General features: G+C 43.1%; 1 protein-coding gene across 3 annotated transcripts in view; it reads left to right on the forward strand.

The window, feature by feature from the left end:
- The window catches only part of LOC105831067 (GPI transamidase component PIG-S), a 293,030-nt gene that overhangs the window by 164,738 nt on the left and 106,066 nt on the right, over positions 1–22,226 (forward strand). For all 3 annotated transcript variants that reach the window (XM_036293075.1, XM_036293076.1, XM_036293077.1), the window contains exon 4: positions 14,139–14,357. In XM_036293075.1, the coding sequence (XP_036148968.1) occupies positions 14,139–14,357 (219 nt within the window). The remainder of the gene's footprint in view (positions 1–14,138; positions 14,358–22,226) is intronic.

The raw sequence follows: 22,226 nt of genomic DNA on the forward strand, positions 1-22,226 counted from the left end.
TACTCGTTGTTTCCCTTTTCTATATTCTATGATCCCAGACTTAGCGCGCTATCCTACTCAATCCTCTCTATCTACTGTATTGCCCTGCCCAACCTCTCAACCTCCCGCTTTCAATTATCATCCTCTCCCTCCCGAACCAGTCACCCTCTATACACTCGCACACATCCTCTCACACTCCCACTCTCTCACTCTCTTCACACACTCTCACCTCCAACTCACTCTTCCAGACTCTCCAAATCTGCCAATCACTTCGCCACCTACTCTCTACTCCACTCTACGTGTCGCTCTCTATTGCATCGGAAACGGAAGTTCTTCTTGCTCTTTCAATTGGCGGCATTAATTTAAAAAAAAAGTTTAATTAAAAAGTTATTTGTCAAAAACCTCAATTTTGCAATTAATTTTGTTAAATAAAAAAGAAGCTCACTATTTAAAAGGGCAAACAATTTTTTTTATATTTCGAATATATTGAAGAAAAGATTCCCGTTGAGTTTACTTTGTATTGAATTTTTTCGCAGTCAAAGGCACTTCATTAATCCGGCGAGATTCGCGGTGCGATTTCATACTGGCGAGCTCGAGAGTGCATTCGTCGCGAGTTTTGGGAGCGAATCCGGGTAATCGGACGCCGAGCGCGGTAACGCGAAAGCGCGAATTGCGTAAAGCTCCGGCGCACAGTGGGCCAGGAGACCAGAAAAAGTGGCTAAAATTTTATGAAATAAATTACGTTCTTATGTTGCGTATATTTTGAAGTTGCTGGGATACAATTTTTACATTTTTTATCGATTCGTATTGTTTTGGCAGCATTTTAATCTGTAGCTAAGCATTATTTTTCTTCTCTAGATTATTTGTTACAAACGTCGAAATTAAATATATATTATTATTTGAAGAGCTCGTTAGCTTCGTTTTTTTATACATAGGAATGAGTGAAATACATGAAAATTAATTATCTGTATAAATAATCAAAATTACATACAAATTCCTAATATTATCAGCTTGATTAGTAAATTCTTCAGCACAATTTTGTATACCGATTACTCATAATCGGCCATAACTCATCATAAGAAAAAAATAAAGTGTGGAATGTTATTCATATTATGTATTTTAACATACTTATGCAACTTTTTGCAATTTTTTATTTATGTTTGAAAAAATAATATATACATGAGACATCTTTCGCGCGATCAAATGCCACAGTACACAGTGGGACCAAGAGATCGGAAAAGTGATCAAAAGTCAAGATTTTGTTAGATTTTAATAAAACTTTATATATAGGGGTTTTGGAGGGTGCTAATAACGAATATAATGTCAAAATATAAAAAATGGCGGATCTAATATGGCGGACGAGAAATGCAAAAACATGACAATTTTTATATAAATTTTTCATCGGAGATTTTCAAGGACGCTGATTACGAATATGCTATTCAATTTTTTAAATTTAAAATGGCGAATTCGAAATGGCAGACCAAAAATGCAAAAACTTGTCGTTTTTTTGATAAAAATTTTTTCTCAAGGGTTTTTGAGGTCTCTAATTATAAATTTGCTGTTCAAATTCTAAATTCAAAATGACGAATTTAAAGTGGCAAAAAGAAGTAATACAAATAAATATAAGTGGTTGGATGTCTATAAAAATAGGATATTAAAAATTTAAATCAAATATTTTTTCAAATTTGCCCGCGATTAGCGGCCCGCCTACATAACTATAGCTTCTGAGATCTACCGCGAGAAGGTTGCAGGACATTATCGGACTCCATTTGTTTTTTATTTTTTTTTATTTAAAAAATTAAATAGCATATTTGTAATCAGCGTCCTCGAAAATCTCTGATAAAAAATTTGCATTAAAATTGCCATGTTTTTACATTTGATAAAAATTTGTGTCCGCCATATTAGATCCACCATTTTGAGTTTTACATTTTGACATCACATTCGTTATTAGCGACCTCCAAAACTGCCATATATCCAGTTTTATTGAAACGAACCAATTTTTATTAATTTTAGTCGCCATATTGTATCCGAAATTTTGAATTTTTAAATTTTGACATTATATTTATTATTAGCGACCTAAAAAATCCCTATGTATGAAGTTTTACTAAAATTCGACAAAATCATGACTTTTGGCCACTTTTCCTGGTCTCCTGGCCCACTGTGCGGCGGCGTGAATTTGGCGTCAAGTTGCGTTATTGAGCGGCGACTCCCATACCGTCTGGCCGTCTGGCCAAAGTCCGTTTTGAATATTGCTTCAACCCTTTCTGTATTTTTTCGATTCTATCGCGCCCGTCATTTTGGCCGAATAAGGGGTTACATTCAGCCAGAGACGTAAAAAATAGGCCTTTTTCTCGATTTTTTTTTTTCGAAACGTAATGTATGTAATTAATCTTAGTTTTTTTTACTTTAAAATACATTCTTAGAACATGTTTCAGAATAAATTTGAACTAAAAATATTTAAAAATGGCGGAGATAGTGTCCTCGTCGCAAAACCTTGTTAAAAAAAGGTGCTCCACGGTGCCAATTGCAGCTCGTACAGGACTTATCTGAAACAGACCAGCCTAGAATTTTCTTAAACTGAATGATATTATCTAGTCTTTATCGTGGCCGATTTTTAAAATATCGATTTTTGGCAAAATGGCGGCCGTTTAAAGAAAAAAAGCAATTTTTAGGGTAAAAATCGGTTGTTTTAACTTTAAAAAAAGTAAGAGCTCTAAAAAAACCGCCATGATAAAGACTGCCTTTTTTTGTGTAGATTAAGCCCTCCAAATTTCAAATAAATCGGTCCAGCCGTTTCCGAGATATTTTTGGCACGCGTTTTGAAAACATGGTTTCGAGAAAAACTAATCACGTTGGGCGCCAAATTTGTAACCGCCGCTCGCGAGCGACGGCCAACTTCGCCTCCGTCCCTGGCCGCGGCCCTGAGCCGCCCGGGTGTCGGGGCGACTATCCTCGCGAGGGTTTCCGACGTTACTCTAAGTTGGGCGCCAGGTACGTTAAGCGTACCACTCTGTATTCACCAACTCGCAAACAAATGTGAGGATACTCGACTTTCGGGAGAGACGGGCGCACGTTAGGCGACCGGGACGTTAGCGGCTCCGAGATCCAGCTGCTCAGCCCTCAAATGGCAGAGGAGGAGGTTCGGTGCGGGCGGATGGAATCGGGAAGGCGAGAGAATTACTTGTACGATACAGATGTAACAAATAAAAATAACAATTGTATTTGATCGTAAATAATACAGAAATGGACGACTCTGCGGAGCGGTGGTGGCTCGCGCGCGTTATCAGCGGGTGTCCGCTGGATATCAAATTTTTCGAGAACGGTATGTTGAACGAGCGGGCTATGATGCGTACGCGGGAACTCTCCGACTTGTCTTACGCTTGACTCGGCGTCGTTGGAAGACGCCGACTTCCGTCAGGGTGACCTCGCCAAGGGCGAACGGGACGGATCGCAACTCCGAGCCCGCGCGACATGCGACGGACTCGTGTTCTCCCGTGCTCGAACGATTCTCGCGAAGATAAGCGCGATGATTACTAACGATTCGCCAGTACGGCGGGATACGACGAACGCGTCGATAATCATCCGAATATACTCCCCGAAGGGCTCGCAGTCACAGTGCGATCGACCAAACTATACAACATTGACGAACAAAGTCTTCTACGACGCGACAAGATACAGCGCGGGAATAACCCGCGACACGACGACCGGACGCAACAACAATTGACTCGGCTGCGGATCGGGACGCACACGCAACGCGAAACTATCATGAAACACACGGCACGTAGCGAAATCACGCGGACGGGCGCGATCGGGCGAGACGACGAGGCTCCGTTGGATCCGCGAGTTCGGGATTCTCATAAACACGCCGAGATTTTGCGACAAGTGCGCGATTTCCTCGCGGCTCGCCCAACCCGCGAAATCGGTGGCTTTACAGTGTGAGTGACGCTCGTCTCACCACTTCGCCTCTCCTTGGCTGGCCTCCTCCGGGTCGGGATGTCTGTCGTCGCTGCGTCCTTCCTTACACTCGGCTCGGGATATTAGAACGCACACACAGTTTTACTCTACTTCCGCAGCACGAATGAGGAATCCTGGATCTCGCGGGGACCGCTCGGCGGCGCGCCCCACCTTGCCTCCGGCGTTCCCGGCCCTTATTGGATGATTTCGCGAAAATCGATTTTCGCGCAGAGCGCGGTGCCCACGCTGTCGCCGGCTGATCGATCCACGCACGGCGGTCGATGTTTATGGGCCCCGGGCACGGGAATCCTGGCGCTTCCTTGCGCGGCCGACTCTTTTCTCTTCGCCCGGCGTATCCTCCGCCTTCGGGGCGTCATTTTCTCCTCGACGGGGCGTCGGCGGATCTTGAGTTGTCGTGATTCCTTCGCCGCACTTCCCGCGGTATCGGGTCTGCAGTCGCCCCGTCGGGATGTCGGCCTCGCGCGCCGTCGCTGGATCCTGAAAGCGTGATTCAGCGGCAGTATCGGAATTCTTACATGGCACAAACGGTAGGCAAGATAAGGGCGGCATTACCTGCGGACCCCCGCTTAGAAAGGGTCTTCCTCGACTCCCTCGTTGTTCGTTCCTCTGTAATCTCCGGGACGATTTTCCATTGAGACGAGACGTCCGACAATGATAACGAGATCTTCCGAGCCACCGATCTCCGCCGCACCCGCGGTATAACGCCCGCAAAATTCTTAACAATTTATTAGATGGACAGCACGTGGGACGCCACACACACAAAAGTACAAAAGAATACGCTTTTGCGTCCGCTCCCGAGGGGGAGGACGCAGGGCCCGCGTGATGTTATTGCGTAAGGGCCCTCAGGGCCTTGTGACGGACAGCAGCCTGCGGCTGTCACGTCACAACTCCCCCCTCCCCGGAGAGGACCGAGGAGGTCTTGGCTTTTGACGAACAAGTCAACAGCCACCAACTTCCTCCCGTCACGCGCGAATCCGCACCGATACCGAATTATAACGCGAACGAAGAATGATAGAAAATAACAATAATAAAAAAAAATTATCGGGGGGGGGGTTTCTAGCCGCGTCCGGCTATCACCGCCACCCGTAGACACTAAGACGCCAGATAACGTGGGGGTTTCTAGGCCCGGGAAGCACGCCGTCCATCTCGTGGAACGGACATACCTTTTCCCCGCGGTCCACCCACGACCTCGCGAACACCAAAGAGGAAGGATCGACACGGCGGAGAATTCTTAGGATCTTCATGCTCACGAATGAAATTTTGATTTCCTCACGTTCGGCCGCTCCACCGCCGACGCTAAGCCTCGATTTCCCTTTTTTCCCGTGCGACCTTCACCCGCCACCGCCAATCCAAAACAACAAAAGAGACAGAAGGAAAAGAACGAACGAACGAAACAAGACAAGACAGAATAAAGAATAAACGAGTTTCCTGACAAATCCGAGTCCGCCTCACGATCCCGTGTAATTGATATCGCACTTCCACCGGTTGAGGCCCGTGAGGGAAGGGATTGGGCTGGACAAATGAATACCGTGAAATTAAGCTTCAGAGCTCTTTATTACGCCCTGGAAAAGCAAAAAAAAAAAACTAGCGGCGACGCCTCTCAAGGGCTCGGTCGGGGCGTGTTGTCCTCCCGCGTCGCGCCATTCCGGTCCACAGTCGGGGCACTTCTGCAGGTTGGTTCCGCGTCGGCCGCACCGGTAGCAAAACTTTGCCAGGCCCCGGTCGCACTGGGAGTAGCGGTGGTCTCCTCCGCAGTTCCAGCACCCCGCCCGGCCGCCCCTCGGCTTTTTAGGCCTTTCAGTCCCGCGCTTCGTCACCCGCGCGTGGTCGATCTCTGGGGCCGACTCTTCCTCCACCAGCTTCCACCACGGGACGGCAGTCTCCGCCCCCGCCTGTACCCCAACCTCCTGTCGGGCGACCGGATCGGGGCTCGTTTGGGTCGCCCGCTCCTCTGTTCCTCTTGGTCCCGGGGGGTCGGTTCCGGCGTCGCGTCGTTCCGCCTGCTCCTCCCGCCACAACTCCCGGACCGCCTCCAACATCCGGGCAGCTCTCGGGGTCTGCACCCTCATATCCACCAGGGCCGCCGCCAGGTGGAACTCTACGAAGCGCCCCTGCATCTTCCTTCGGGAGGATGTGCGGGATTCTGGCACGATAATCTTCGATGTTGCCGGGATCCCACGGACGGACACAAGAAAGAATCACACAACAACACAAACATATCAGTCTACATCGACACAATGATACGGTTTCAGGTCTTTTATGTGGACTTTTCCCGCTCCTGAATTATCCAAGTTTGATAGCTCGTACACCACGGGAGATAAAATTTTCGTAATTTTAAAGGGGCCATGAAACTTCGGTGACAATTTTGCGGCAATATTCTGAGATGCCGAAGAAAGCTTGTGCTGTCGCCGCAATACCAACTCCCCCACCCCAAAGGATCTGTCACGTCTCCGCGCGTTATAGTAAGTCGATTGCTTTTGATAGGCAAGCTCCAGATTTTCGTTAACCCACCCGTGTAGGGCCTGTAGGTCTTTCATTCGCTTTGACCACTCTCCCGTTTCGCTTTGTTGTACCTCGGTAACATTTTCACGACGGCGACGTACCGTGCGGGAAGGCTCTAATTCTCTACCGCAGTTCAAGAAAGCTGGCGACGTTCCTATCGACGAATGATGCGCGGTATTGTATGCGAAACGAAAATCGCTCAAATGTACGTCCCATTCCCTATGATCTCTATCAAGGAATGCTATGATCATCGTCTTTAGAACGCGATTCACTCTCTCCACGGGGTTAGCTTGTGGATGATATGGCGGAACGGTAGTGTGTTTGATTTCGTAATCGTCTGCAAAAGAACGCAGCGTACGATTAATGAATTCTGTCCCGTTGTCGGTGAGTAGAAATTTTGGCGTTCCCCATCGCGCGATTACTAGATCTTCTAATGCCTCCCGTATTAACCTCCCATTCGCAGCTCTTAACGCACGGCACTCTACCCACTTCGTAAATAAGTCTTGGATGACTAAAATATACGCGAAACCTGACTTGCTACGCGGAAGCGGTCCCATAATATCGGCGGCGACAACAGTCCACGGGACTTCCACGACTCGACGGCCCATGAGTCCCGCAGGGCTCGCCTGCTCGACCTTCGTGCGCTGGCACGTGCCGCACTCTCCAACGTAAGACGCGACGTCCCTAAACATGTTAGGCCAGTAGTAGGCAACGATCAATCGATGGTGAGTTTTTTCTACCCCTAAGTGGCCCGCCTGGGGATCGTCGTGTGCCTCTCGGAGAGCCTCCCCCCGCAATTCCGACGGTAACACTAATTTCCACTCATTCAAATCGTCGACCACGGCCGAAGTGGTAGCACGCGGTCGCGAATAATATAATTGTCCGTCCACTATTTTCCAATCTAGAAACCTATTTGGAGTCTCGGATACATCGCGAACTCGATCGAGATACCAGCGGTCACGTGCGTCGTCGGGAATCTTAACATCGACAACGGCGGCAAGGGGGATCTCGGTGTCACTCTCAAACATTCGGGACAACGCGTCAGGCACGTGATGTAAAGCACCTTTTCTATGCACGATCTCATAGTCGTATTCGAGCAGCTCCAGTGCCCAACGAGCCAGTCGACCTGTCGGATTCTTCAAATTATGCAACCACCTTAGACTACTGTGGTCCGTTATTACCGTAAATTTATATCCTTCTAAGTACGGGCGGAATTTCTGAATAGCCCACACAACCGCCAAACACTCCTGTTCCGTTACCGAGTATTTTCTTTCGGGATCCGACAAGGCACGGCTCGCAAACGCGATAATATTTTCTACGTCCTCGATATGCTGAATCAGGACAGCACCCAACCCAACGGAACTAGCGTCAGTCTGTAATACGAACGGAATCTGAAAGTCGGGACACGATAAAGTCGGAGCGGACGCCAATCGGTCGCGAATCTGCGCGAAGGCGCTTTCCTGCTCCTCTCCCCACTCCCAGCGCTGCGCTTTCTTTAGTAATCGAGTCAGAGGCTCACTTACAGTCGCGAAGTGCGGTATGAATCGACGATACCATGATGACATGCCGAGAAAACGTCGTAATTGTTTAAGGTTACGCGGCGCCGGATATTCAAATATCGGCTTAGCTTTGTCGGGGTCGATAGTTAGGCCGTCCCGCTGCAAAATAAATCCTAAATAACGAACCTGTGAGCGGCAAAATTCACACTTCTCGGGATTTATCGTGAGACCGGCAGCCGTGATTTTGCTGAGAACGCGCTCCAGCCAATCTAAATGTTCCTCGAAAGTAGGCGTAACAATCACGATATCGTCTAAATACGCGAACGCATGGGGCTCCATTTCCGGCCCGATTAATTTATCCAAAAGACGTTGGAACGTCGCGGGAGCTCCGGTTAGTCCATACGGCATTCTCGCAAAATGATAAAGTCCTTTCCCGGGGACGCTAAACGCAGTGATCTCTCGACTATCTTTCGCCAAGGGTATTTGAAAGTACGCCTGGCTCAGATCAATCGTAGAAATGTAACGCGCCGATCTCAATTTATCCAGTATACCATTTATATTTGATAACGGATACGCGTCCTTTTTCGAAACACTGTTAACTTTGCGAAAATCTAAACAAAACCGATATTTCCCGTTTGGTTTTCGTATCATAACGATGGGATTAGACCACTCACTAAACGACGGCTCGATAATTCCGGCCGTTAACATTTTATCAACCTCCCCGCGAATCGCTTCCTGTACTTTAGGTGAAACCAAATAACAACGCTGTTTAATAGGAGCGCTTTGACCAACGTCGATTTTATGCTCCGTAAGAGAAGTGACACCGGGATCTGTAACCGCGTCAGGTATCTTATTTTCCAGGAACTGTCTCAACCGATTTTCCTGGTCGTGGTTTAGCTCGGATAGTCCACAGCAAACGCAAACGCCCTCATCATCGGCAGAATCGAAGGAACGACGCTCCCAAGGTCGGCTCGCGAAATACCAGCCCCGCGATGCGAAATCCAAGCCGATACCGAACGCGCAGAGAAAATCCATCCCCGCAATGCACGAAACGGCCAGGGCCGGCAATAGGCACACGGTAACCTCACGCCGCAAATCGTGGAGTGAAAGCGTAAGCGAAACTTCCTCTCTGATTTCCGTTATTTGTCCGTTCGCGTTGCGAATCCGGAGATCGCGCGCTCTAGTCGTCGGCAACGCTAATCGTCGTACGATTTTAATACCCTCGTCTCCAAAAATTGTTCGGCTAGACCCTGAGTCGACCAGCGCCATTAACGGGAATTCTCCGATAAAAATACGGAAATATCGTAACGGCGGTAATTCCAGGGCGCGAAACGTTAAGTTCAAATATTCAACGTCGTCAACAGAATCAATGTCGCGGGTCTCAACCGATTCGGCAGGAGTCGCGACAACCCGCTCTAACGACTCGCCTCCGCGTTTCCCGTACACGTCGGGCAAGTTCTTACAGTGACGTCCTTCTTCCCGCATCGATAACAATGCACGCGGCGAGTCTCCGTGCACTCCCGCGCGACGTGCCCACTTTTCTCGCAATTCCAACAACGAATGGTTGAAGCACGTGCCGGATTCGCGGCGGCGGTCGCAGCCGGTACGACAGCGGTGGGTGGGACCTCGGCGGCCCTCACCGGCGCGCGAGCTCGCCGACCCGATCTTGTATTTCCCGTCGGGCCAGACGCGGCGAGTCCCGCCGTCAGGGTGTCGGTAACGCGGGATGACTTCTTCGGCGGCCTGTACGCCAGGTCAGGGAACAGAGACTTCTCGGGTGGCGTGTAGTTACAGAACCGCGAACGAGACTCGTAACTCGCCTCCACTCGAATGGCCAATGTCTCGAAGGTCACGAAGTCGCGGAACTCATCGCGGCGCAGGGCCATCTGCAAGTGCGGCTGCATGTTACGATGGGCGTAATTAAGCTGTTCCTCGACAGTCCACGGGGGACTCAACCGCTCGAAGAACGATTGCATGCAGGAGAGATACTCCGCGACCGGCTCCTGTTCCCCCTGCACGCGTCTCAAAATCTCATCTCGCAACGCAAACTGAAAGTCCGGCTTACCAAAACGCGCACGCCACGCGGCCACGAAATCCTCCCAAGTTCTCCATCCATCGCGCCGATTCCTAAACCAGTACAGCGCGGGTCCCGTCAAGAAAGGCGGTAAGCATTTAAATAACTCGGCGTCGTCGACCGGGCACATGGTGCGGCCCTCCTCAATGCGATCGAGAAAGGCCTCCGAGTCACTTCCACGCGCTCCCGAAAACGAGGAATTCCATCTACGCAGCGTGTGGTACATGTCCCTCGCGTCATTTCGCTTAGGTGAGCGCGGGGACGAATTACGGGCGCGAGGGAGGGGAGGGGAGGCGACGGGCTCCATCTCAGCCACGTCGTCCTCGTCGAATTGCCCCGGGCTATCGGGTCGCACGTCCGCGGGTGGCGACAGGTGCAATAAGTTCGACGCCCCCTCACCCGCGCTTGTCGAGGCCATTGGCTCTGGCGGGATACCGAGTTCGAAGCGTATTAGCCGATCGCGCAAAACAGTACTCGAAAAATTTGATATCCAGCGGACACCCGCTGATAACGCGCGCGAGCCACCACCGCTCCGCAGAGTCGTCCATTTCTGTATTATTTACGATCAAATACAATTGTTATTTTTATTTGTTACATCTGTGTCGTACAAGTAATTCTCTCGCCTTCCCGATTCCATCCGCCCGCACCGAACCTCCCCCTCTGCCATTTGAGGGCTGAGCAGCTGGATCTCGGAGCCGCTAACGTCCCGGTCGCCTAACGTGCGCCCGTCTCTCCCGAAAGTCGAGTATCCTCACATTTGTTTGCGAGTTGGTGAATACAGAGTGGTACGCTTAACGTACCTGGCGCCCAACTTAGAGTAACGTCGGAAACCCTCGCGAGGATAGTCGCCCCGACACCCGGGCGGCTCAGGGCCGCGGCCAGGGACGGAGGCGAAGTTGGCCGTCGCTCGCGAGCGGCGGTTACAAATTTGGCCCCTGTCTGTCGTCCCTGCGTCCTTCCTTACACTCGGCTCGGGATATTAGAACGCACACACAGTTTTACTCTACTTCCGCAGCACGAGTGAGGAATCCTGGATCTCGCGGGGACCGCTCGGCGGCGCGCCCCACCTTGCCTCCGGCGTTCCAGGCCCTTATTGGATGATTTCGCGAAAATCGATTTTCGCGCAGAGCGCGGTGCCCACGCTGTCGCCGGCTGATCGATCCACGCGGATCGTTAGTAATCATCGCGCTTATCTTCGCGAGAATCGTTCGAGCACGGGAGAACACGAGTCCGTCGCATGTCGCGCGGGCTCGGAGTTGCGATCCGTCCCGTTCGCCCTTGGCGAGGTCACCCTGACGGAAGTCGGCGTCCTCCAACGACGCCGAGTCAAGCGTTTAAAGTTTGACACGTTAAAACGTAGATAATTTTTTTCAAACTTACATGGAGTCATTCACTCCAGGGCCATACAGTGAACCCTCCCCAGATGTAGTGGCATCAAAGGCTTCGAATCTAGCTTGCCGGCGTAATATTCTTGCGTAAGCTATCTGCTGCAAAGGATTAGAAGGCGCTCATCGCGCCCTAGCATCGTCAAATGCGCTTGGACCTTTCTCGCTATATCTCCGACAATTTTCAAGGAATCGCTTTGAAACTTGCAAGGAATATTTTCAAGACCTTATACTTTACGAATATGCAAAAAACGAAAAAGCCATTTTTTCAAAATTTCTGGATGTATGTAGCCCCTTAAGTTGCGTAATGTAAATGGTTAGCGCGGAAAGATGGTGTGAAATTGCAGCGTAGCTGGTGGATCGAGATAAGTCGCGTATCGTCGGATGAGAGCGGCGTTTGGCACGCCCGCGAGGCGTATCTTACTTTGCTATTTTGCGTCCCGTCGATTATTTCTTTTTTCTTATTATTTCTGTTAATTCCACTTTTTTAAATAAATGCTATATTCTTTTTGTTATAAATTCCGAGTGTAAATTGCTAATTCCCCTCGTTCTGTGTTACTTCGCGTTAAACGGACGTTTGGCCGTGGTCTTCCACTCTCTCTACCGGAATTCTTGGAGCGACCGGCTAATTACATTACTCGAGCGTGAAGCGGGATGTTTGTGTCTGACGACTAATTTTGTACGGTATCGTTTCGTGATTTGACGCGACGGAAGTGCGCATTTGACGCTCAACATTGGTGTTACTTCCCGCGGATTGCTCGGCAATAATTCGAGCGGTGTTTGAGGAAACGTCCATTCTCCCTTTTCTCTCGTATCGTTTTTGCCTCGCGTCGCGTTTCCGTGCGGCGGAATGTGAACAGCGTGACAATATGTACAAAATAAAACCATATTCCTCTAGGGATAACATATACGAACAATATCGTGCAATTCAAGCTAATTGTAAGTCGAAGAAAATTATATTTGAATAAAACTTTTGCTCGCATCCCAGGTAGCAAGGTGACGTCTAATTGACGGCATTTTTTGACGAACCAGACATCATAATGTCGAGATAAAATGACGTCTAAATGTCGTAAAACTGACGTACATTTGTCTCATCTTAACGACGTCATATATTGACGTCAAAAATACGTCATTATTTTCATATTATTGACGTCATTTTCAAGAAGCTAGTATCGTACATTTGACGAAATTTTATTGTTATTTTTATGACAAAACATAGGTTTTTAGATTACATTTAATAAAGACGACATTTTAACGTCATTTTTATGACTATCCCAGGTAGTAAAAGCCATTATTTTGACGTTTTAGAAAATATTTCGGGTACATGTCCTATATATGCAGTACTTGCATTATGAAAATATCGAAATAACATAATTATAATGTAAAAAAAAAATCTACGTTATTTCTCAACAAGCATCACGACCCACTACACCATAGTCACATTTGGAATTGCCTAACTTCCGCGGTCACCCATCCAACTCTGAACCGCCGTCGACGTTGCTTGACTTCGAAGATCGTACGCTACCTAGCCCTTTGTGATGATCCATGAACACTTGATGATCATGAATACATATTTGTTATAGATCAGTTCAATAGATGCGAGAAACATGAAACTTGTAGTTAACTAATATTTTTATAAATAAATATAAATTTACAGTTTTTTTCCTGATTTTTACATATGCAAAATAATATGTGGAATAACTTATAGAAATATGTTTTTGCTTTGATAAAGCTAAATTATACCTCAGACAAAACGCAATATTTATAAAATATTGATAAAATATTTATAATATTTATTTAAATATTTTATAAATATTTATCCAAATATTTTATAAATATTTTTGTGGTCTTAGATTTGACAAATCATAAAGATTTATCATAAATATTATAAAAATATTTATGAAATATTTATAAATATATTTACAAAATATTACTTATACAAATCTTTATCTTTTATTTACCATAAATATTATATAAAATATTTAATCTATATTTTAATATGTTGAATAAAGATTTTTTTCTTCGTATATATAAAATATGTGTAAAATATTTATATAATATTTTGAAAAAATAAATATTAATAAATATTAATAAATATTTATCATAAATATTATGTGCTGCCTGGGATGATTCTAAAATATTGATAGTATTAATTATATAAAATATTATATTAATTTTAATAATGTTGTTTATTAACCAATCTTTAAATAATGATTAATAGTTATAGGTAGCAAGGTGTCGTCCCCTAGACCTCAATAATTTGTCATTTGAGGTTAAATCGTCAATTATTACAAAGAATTATAGTTAACGTCAGTAATTAGTCACTAATAAAATCTTATTAATACGTAAAATGATCAATTAAATCGTAAAATGATCAATTAACTGACGTTATTAATTAGTCAAGAATATGACGTCGGAAATACGTTGTAGGATGGATAAATGACTGACGTAATTAATAGGTCAAAAAATGACGTTACTATTACGTCTTAATTTGGTAACATGACGTCTGCGACCTTAAATGACGAATTATTGACGTCGTATTAACGTCACCTTGCTACCTGGGATATTACGGATAATATTTATTTCAATTAAATTTCAATTTAATACATTTTTAATAAGTAAATATTAACAAATAAATATTCTTTCCTACATAAAACTATTCTTTATTTGTTATTCTTTATTTATAAAATTGCTCGATTCTGATAGAGACTAATATGTCCTCAGGCATTGCTACATTAATCCAAGTACTGTCAGAATGGATTCTGCGTGATAAGTCAATGGCACTAACAAAAAATGCGCTTGCGGAGCCTACTTTGCATAGCTTAGATGAAGAGAACAGAAGACGATTTCCAGCTAGTCCAGCATACGACGTTCTTGTCACCTTAGTTAATCCTGATCCTGAAAAACTAAAAATCGATTGGGATCTCAAAATAGTAACTGAAGGTATATATTATTTATCATAACTATTACTAACATTGTAATATTATATGATAACAAACATGAATCTTTCGCAAAGATCTTTGAATAGATTTTAAGAATTACAAAATATTAATTTGATATATTTATATTAAATTATAATTGTATTAAATATTAAGATAAAATATATATTATAAGTAACAATTATTTAGTTGAGGATGAGCTGGTCCAAATTTTGACCAGGCCTTATATTTTAGAAATTATTAATCTAATTTTAATGAAAGGTTTTCATAATGTGCTATTTGAGTGTGAAACCAAAATGGCCGACTAAACTTTTAAAAAATAAAGCAATTTACATAAAATGTATTATATATAGATTTTTAAAGTTGCTAAATTTACTTTGACCTTAAATTTTAAATATTGTTTTGTTGGACTCAAACTTACGCTTTTTAAAAAACTTGTTAGTAAATTTATATTCACTTTACTGCGTTAACTATTTAGTACGTTAATTAATAGTAGCATACTAGAATGAAACATATACAAAATAATAAAATACTTATAAAAGTATTTTTGTTACATGCTTGTCAAAAATATTACATTTTTGTACGAAAAGTCGCCAATCGTGCAGAAAAACTGTTTTGCACGACGTTCTGCACGTTATTTTTTATACCTTTGCCTTTGTTACCACATTTGCATGTACGTCTTGCATTGTGTACGTGTAAATGCACATAGATGCGCGCGTTATGTGCATTTACACGAAAACTGAGCAAACTATAGCAAGATTTTTTACATAAACAAAACATTGTATAAAAAAAATAACAAGTATAAAAGTTTCTTATTTTTCCACGTAGAATCAGATAGCGCATTCAGTTTTTTTTTTAAATTAGCACTTTTTTACAATTTGTTTAAACAATTATTGTTAAAACAATTAATTTTGCAAAAAGAAAAAACACGGGTAATTTCTTTTTCGCTTATACTAACCTATAGTTAGTTTGGCGTTATCACGACTGTGTTAGGCATGAGCCTTAATGGATATAATGCTATCAAGTTGAAGAGATTTTGGAAGGCGCGATCTAATTGTTGTGCGTTTTCAAAATTTTCGCAGTGTTATCTTGTAGTAGAATATCTTACGAGAATTTAAAAAAAAATTGATAAAATTTGGTGAAGAATTGGCCCGTGGTTGGATTTTTGTCCATAAAACTGCCTTATTTTCCTACTGTGCGGCGGTGGAAGAGAGAAAGGTTTCGAAGATGCAGAATTGGAGGCATTACTTGATTAAGACTTGTGTCAAATGCAAGAAGAATTGGCAGATCATTGGGAGTGACTCAACAAGTCATTTAAAAACGCCTGAAAGTCATGGGAATGATTCAGAAGCAAGGAAATTGGGTGCCGTACGAGTGTTGAAGCCGAGAGATGTTAAAAGGCGTTTATTTGCTTGTGAACAGCTACTTGTAAGGATGGAAGGGATTTCTGCATCGTATTGTAACTGGAGACGAAAAATTGGTTCATTACGATAACCCCAAGCGCAGAAAATCATGAGGACTTCCCGGCCATGCTTCCACGTCGAAGGCCAAATCGAATATTCACAGCTCCAAGGTTATGCTCTGTATTTGGTGGGGCCAGCTCGATAATGCATTATAAGCTACTAAAACCGACTGAAACAATCACAGGCGATCGGTATCGAAAGCAATTGATGTGTTTGAGTCGAGCACTGAAAGACAAACGGCCGCAAACGCAATACAACGATAGACACGATAAAGTGATTTTGCAGCATGACAATGCTCGACCCCATGTCGCAAAGCCCATCAAAACAAACTTGGAAACGTTGAAATAGAAAATCCTACCCCACCCGCCGTATTCTCCGGACATTGCTCCCTCTGACTATCACTTGTTTCGATCAATGACACACGGCCTGGCTGACCTGGCCTGAAGCAGACCTTCTTAACGTTCTTATGAAGAATTGAAAAATTGGATCGATTCGTGGATCGTCTCAAAAGATGACCAGTTTTTTCGACGCGAGATTCGTATGCTGCCAGAAAGATGGGAGAAAGTAGTGTCTAGCGATGGACAATACTTTGAATCGTAAATGTATAACCAGTTTTTCATAATAAAGCCTCGAATTTCGAAAAAAAAATGGCGGAAACAAAGTTGTACACCTAATACATTTTTTTACTTATGTTAATTGCTAAATCAAAAACAGATTAAAAAATTTAATTCTTTGTAATATAACATTGTATTTGAATTTAATATTAATTTATTTATTTATTACATCGATTTTCCGCCGTACACATATAGGCGTACAGTTATTTAAATTTATATTACACACTGTATATGCAAATTTGATAGCATCATAACCATTTGTTATGAATGAAGGCATGACAGCAGGGTTATTGTGGTCGCTTCTCCATCAGTCCTTTTCGGGATAGTTTGTGAATTTTTGTTTTCATCAGCCTTTTTCAAGGCTACCTTTATTCTCTTTTACATACCTTTTGTGATTTTTCTTGAGGTACCCTTATACTTAATACTAATTGACTTTTAAGTAAAAAAGATATTTTCCGGAACATTAAAGCGAAAATGAAACAGTGAATTTTTTTATTTCCCTTATTATGGACGCCATATTGGTGTCGTCATGTTGTCTTTTGCAAAAAGCATATTTCATCAGAAAGTACTAATAAAGACGAGTAATTTGAGCCCTTACGCATCCCTATACGTTGCATCAAATTTTGGACAGACAGGTGATCCGGTTGACATGAAACGTCCTATATAAAAGTATAATTATGTTGCACTTTGTAAATTATGAAACAGTACATAAAATTTTATTAAAGTAACATATCAATTTATTTTGAAATAAATGCATATACAGGGTGGACCATTTTAATTTATCCAGTCGAATATCTCGAAAACCAAGCCCGGGAGAGAAAAATGTTTCAGACAAAAGTTGTTTGGTTTCGAAGGGGCCATAAGATAGTACCATTGATTTGACTTTAAAGAATTATTTGAAGGTCACATGAAAATCATCTCAATTTTTTAAAATGGCATTCCCTATTTTTTATTACATATTCTTGTAGCTGACCTCGAGAGCTTTCCAAAATACTATAACCAAGTGTTTTTTCATTGAGTACTTTTGGAGTTATAAAGCTGCAAAGTTGCAGTTTGAAAAATTCAAAATATCTTGTAAAGTATTCACTTTTCGATAGTCTTATCTTACATGTCAACTAGTCAAGGCAAGATTTGGACATGATCTAACCGATCAAGGCAAGACCGGATCATGATCCAGCCAGTGAAGGCAAGATCTGAGCATGATGCAGCCAGTAAAGGTAAGATCCGAGTATGATCCAACCAGTCAAGGCAAGATTTGGACATGATCTAACCGATCAAGGCAAGATCGGAACATGATCCAACCAGTGAAGGCAAGATCTGAGCATGATGCAACCAGTAAAAGTAAAATCCGAGTATGATCCAGCCAGTCAAGGCAAGATCTGGACATGATTCAACCAGAAAAGATAAAATCCGAGTGTGATCCAACCAGTCAAGACAAGATCTAAACATGATCCAGCCAGTGAAACCAAGATCTGAGCATGATTCAGCCAGTAAGGGTAAGATCCGAGTATGATCCAACCAGTGAAGGTCAGATTTAGGCATGATGTAACCAGTGAAGGTAAGATCCGAGTAGGATCCAGCCAGTCAAGGCAAGATCTGAACATGATTCAATCAGTAAAGGTAAGATCTGAAGGGTGACCTCCTTTTGGACACGTAACGGTGTCCAATAATGCGGTGTCCAATCGTGCGGTGTCCAATCGTGCGGTGTCCAATCGTGCGGTGTCCAATCGTGCGTGTCCAATCGAGCGATGTCCAATCGTTACGTGTCCAAACGGGATACTCCCAGATCCGAATAGGATCCAGCCGGTCAAGGCAAGATCTTTATCAAAGGAACTGTTCAAAATTATCTCCATTGGCTTGAATACATAATTCCAACCTATTTTTGAAGCGCCTGACCGTTTTGAGTAAGACAGCTCGTGGTATATTTGCGCAAGCTACTCTTATTCTCTCTATCATATCTTCTCTAGTTGTAGGCGCATGCTCATAAACTACATTTTTAATATACCCCCATAAATAAAAATCAAGTGAAATGATGGTGGAGGCCATGTGATGGCCTCTCGTCGCCCAATCCATCTGTCATTGTATTCTCGATCTAAATAAGCTCTCACTATTACCGCATAATGAGGTGGCGCCCCGTCCATTTGTATTCACATTCTTTGACGTGTATAAAAATCAACGTCTTCAAGCACCTGTCGTAAATGACACCTGAGAAGTTCCAAAAAATTTACACTATTAACATTTGTTTTAAAGAAGGACCAATCAAGAAACTATTTATAATACCACACCAAACATTCACACTCCAGCGATGTTGATTATCTTTTTGTCTATGCCAATGTGGGTTAACATCCGACCAATAATGGCAATTATGTTTATTCAAGTCACCATTATTTTTGAATGTTGATTCATCAGAGAACGCGAATCGCGAATAACATAATAGAAGAAGTTCAGCTCGGATTATCTATTGTGCTCATTGACAAAATTGTACACGCAATGGCATCTGTTTGAGTAAGAGCTTGTGTTAACGTAATGTGATAAGGATGGTACTTCATTTTCTTCAAAATTCTTAAGATTGTTGTCATAAACATTTATTTAACGTTTAAACAAATTTTTTTTTTTTATTTACTGAATATTTTCTTAATGTTTTAAGAGCAAAAAATTGTTCGCATTATTCAATCATTTTGATAAATTCAACGTAACCTGACCACTCCAGCATTGCTTAATTTCTACGATAATTTAGGGGAGAAGACTATACATGTTTCAGCCAACCCAAAGTCGTACCTGTTAGACCTTGTTTAATTTATACGCCCGAAAAAACGGTCACCCATCCAACTGTTAGCCAGCGACGTCGCTTGACTTCGAAGATCGTACGCAACCTAACACTTTGTGATGATCCATGAGTACTTCATGTTTATTCATACTGTTGTACCTTGCGATGCAACAAAATGATTTTGCCGTATCTTGCGGTGCGACAAATAATCTTATTGGGTTTGTTGCTGCCTTAGGAGTAGGAACTCGCGAAAGGAGGCTTTTGTTGGCAGGGTCCTCGAGTCACCAACACACTTGTTATTAGTAATTAACAAAAGAAGTGTTTATTCTCTGTAGTTACAAGGCAGTTCTTTACACTTGCGACCGGCGAAGGTGCCGTGTCGTTTTACTCAGAGGTGATAAGATTCGACGGCGCGCGGCTCTGAGATAGCGCGCTGTATATTTGCTCGCTCGAGATGCGTTGTGACTAAGTCTCTAGTTCGGGAAGTTCGTATGCTAATCTCGCGGGCCGTGTGTATCGGCTTGATTGACTATCACTGATCTTGCGGCCCGCTGTTCGGCAGCGGTTTAAGTAGAGCCGCGGACTTGGCATAATAGTGGGGCAATGGGCCCTTTACATGACCATATATGGTCATAACTGGGCATCCGGCGCGCGGGAAATATTCGCGAGGTTAACAACAATTGCCAAAACGCAAATATGCATTTCCGGTGGCATGATTATTGCTAAGCTGAACTTCGCTAAATTCCATGCGATGCCCGGTGCGTTGACCGGTGCGATGGTCGGCCGGCAGCGCACGAGGCATGTTACTTGACACTTCGCGATAACGGGCCTTTCTTGGCGAGCTATTCTAATCTATCTTTTACAATTTAATTTTAATATTCTATATTATATTATATTGTCGGTTGTGAGTGTTTCGCTCACAACATCCCTTCCCCGTTGAAAAAACAAAAACGGAGGTATGAAGTTTTTGTATATTTAATTAAAAAGGCGTGCTACTGCTACGCTTTAAAATAGATCTGGGAATTGTATATTCCGCATCTATATCTAATGTGACACGCTTCTCAGGGCTATTTCGTTTTTTCTTTTTTATTACAATAACGATTACTATTATTGCTAGTATTATAACAATAATTGTTTCGCTGGTTGCCGATGGATAGATAAAGTGTAGTGACTGAAAAATTGAATTTGATTCTTTATTTAATTTTTTTCCATTTCAAATCATTTCAATAATTTTTTTGTTTAAGTACTCTAATTTTGAGGAATGTAGGACAATGTTTTTTAATTTTATCAGTTGCACTGCATCTGTGCTTAGTTTTATTTCGTTTTCTAGTATCGAAATATACTGCGGTAGATACGTTTCTATTTCCGTATCGTGTAACAACTTAGGAGACTTTATTATTATCCGTCATTAATTTGCAGTTATTCCTTCAATGTTATTTTACCCATTTTTTCAATGACGGATAGTTTCGCTCGTATAGGTAATCTTTATTTATTTTTATACAATTTTGTAGATTGATGCGCGACAAAGTTATGTACGTGTGCTGATCTCCGTCTATCGCTATGGTAGGATAACTAATGTCTATTATTGAAAATGTGTTGTTACGCTCTGGCACAGGTATTGCAATTACATTTAATATTTCGTATTTAGACGCTGATATTAATGGAAAACGCAAAATTGTGTATATATTTGTGCTATCGCAGTACGCGCTTACAATTGCAAATTGTTCAATGGTTGACCATTCCTCCTGGTTCGCTCTAAACGGAAAGTAGAGTACTTCCGGGAGTTCGCGTCTTTAAGCAATTGTATTATGTGGTCTATAGGCGTTAGTTTGGGGTGCATCATATCCTTTTTTAATAATGTGACGTAATCTAAAACGTCTTCCGCATCGCGAGTTAAATCTGATAGTACGGTGTTGATAATTATAAAATTAGATTGTATGTTGTTTGCGCGTTCGCTTTCTAGTAATTCTAGTTTTAAGTTTTTGGTCGCGTTTGCGAGGAGGTATTCGTTATGTTGTACCGTCTTTTCAGTTTCGTCGATGTGTGCTATAGTTTGTAAGTTATAGTTTAAGTGTAGTATTTGTTCCATTTTTTTTGTTTTTTACTATTGGAATTATGTGCGGAATGGGTTACTCCGGCTGGTGGCTTCTTCGCCTGGTGAGTTAAATCTCTACATCTGCGTAAGCATGTGTGTGTGAATGTGTGTATATATTATTGTTTCTACTCTCTCTCTTTTTTATTTTCGCGTTATCCTTCAATAAACGGTTTAATGCGATTTACGTGTACGCGAATTGTCCTTTCCCCTTTTTATCGTATAGTTAACGTGCGAATGTCTTTCGGTAACTGTATAGGGTCCGGTCCATTGCGCGTCCAATTTCTTAGAACGCCCTCGGCGAAGCGTTTCGTCGAAGAGTAGAATTTTATCGCCAATTTTATAATTGGTTTCCTTTACGGATCGGTCGTAATAATCCTTCGACTTTTGTTTCTCATCCCTTATGTTATCTTTGGCGATACTATTAATGGCACGTAATCTCTCCCATAACTCGAGCGCATAATCGTCGTAGCTATACGTCCTTTTAGGCGGCTTGGCTAGCGCTGTTGGTAATTCGGGGGGATGCCCGTAAATTAATTCGAAGGGACTATACCCTGTTGCGGTGTGGGGGGTGGTATTGTAAGTGTAGTTAGCGTACGGAATCCACTCGTCCCAGTCCGTTTGATCCTTATTAATAAAATGCCTTAGATATTCTACTAAGGTTCAATGCGATCTTTCTAATACGCCGTTGCTTTCAGGGTGATAAGCTGTCGTCTGTATCTTCTTGATTTTGAGCAGTCTGCAAGTATTCTTAAATACTTCGCTCATAAAATTAGTTCCCTGATCTGTTAATATGCATTCCGGAATTCCATATTCTAGAACAATTTTCGTTACGAATGTCTTACTTACAGTATTTGCTTCTTGGTTAGGAAGGGGCATGGCCTTACTAAATTTTGTTAGGTGGTCCTGAAATAGCAGGTACCGATTTTCGTTGTTT

The sequence above is a fragment of the Monomorium pharaonis genome, chromosome 10 (genome assembly GCF_013373865.1).
Source record: "Monomorium pharaonis isolate MP-MQ-018 chromosome 10, ASM1337386v2, whole genome shotgun sequence".
In the NCBI taxonomy this organism is placed as follows: Eukaryota; Metazoa; Arthropoda; class Insecta; order Hymenoptera; family Formicidae; genus Monomorium; species Monomorium pharaonis.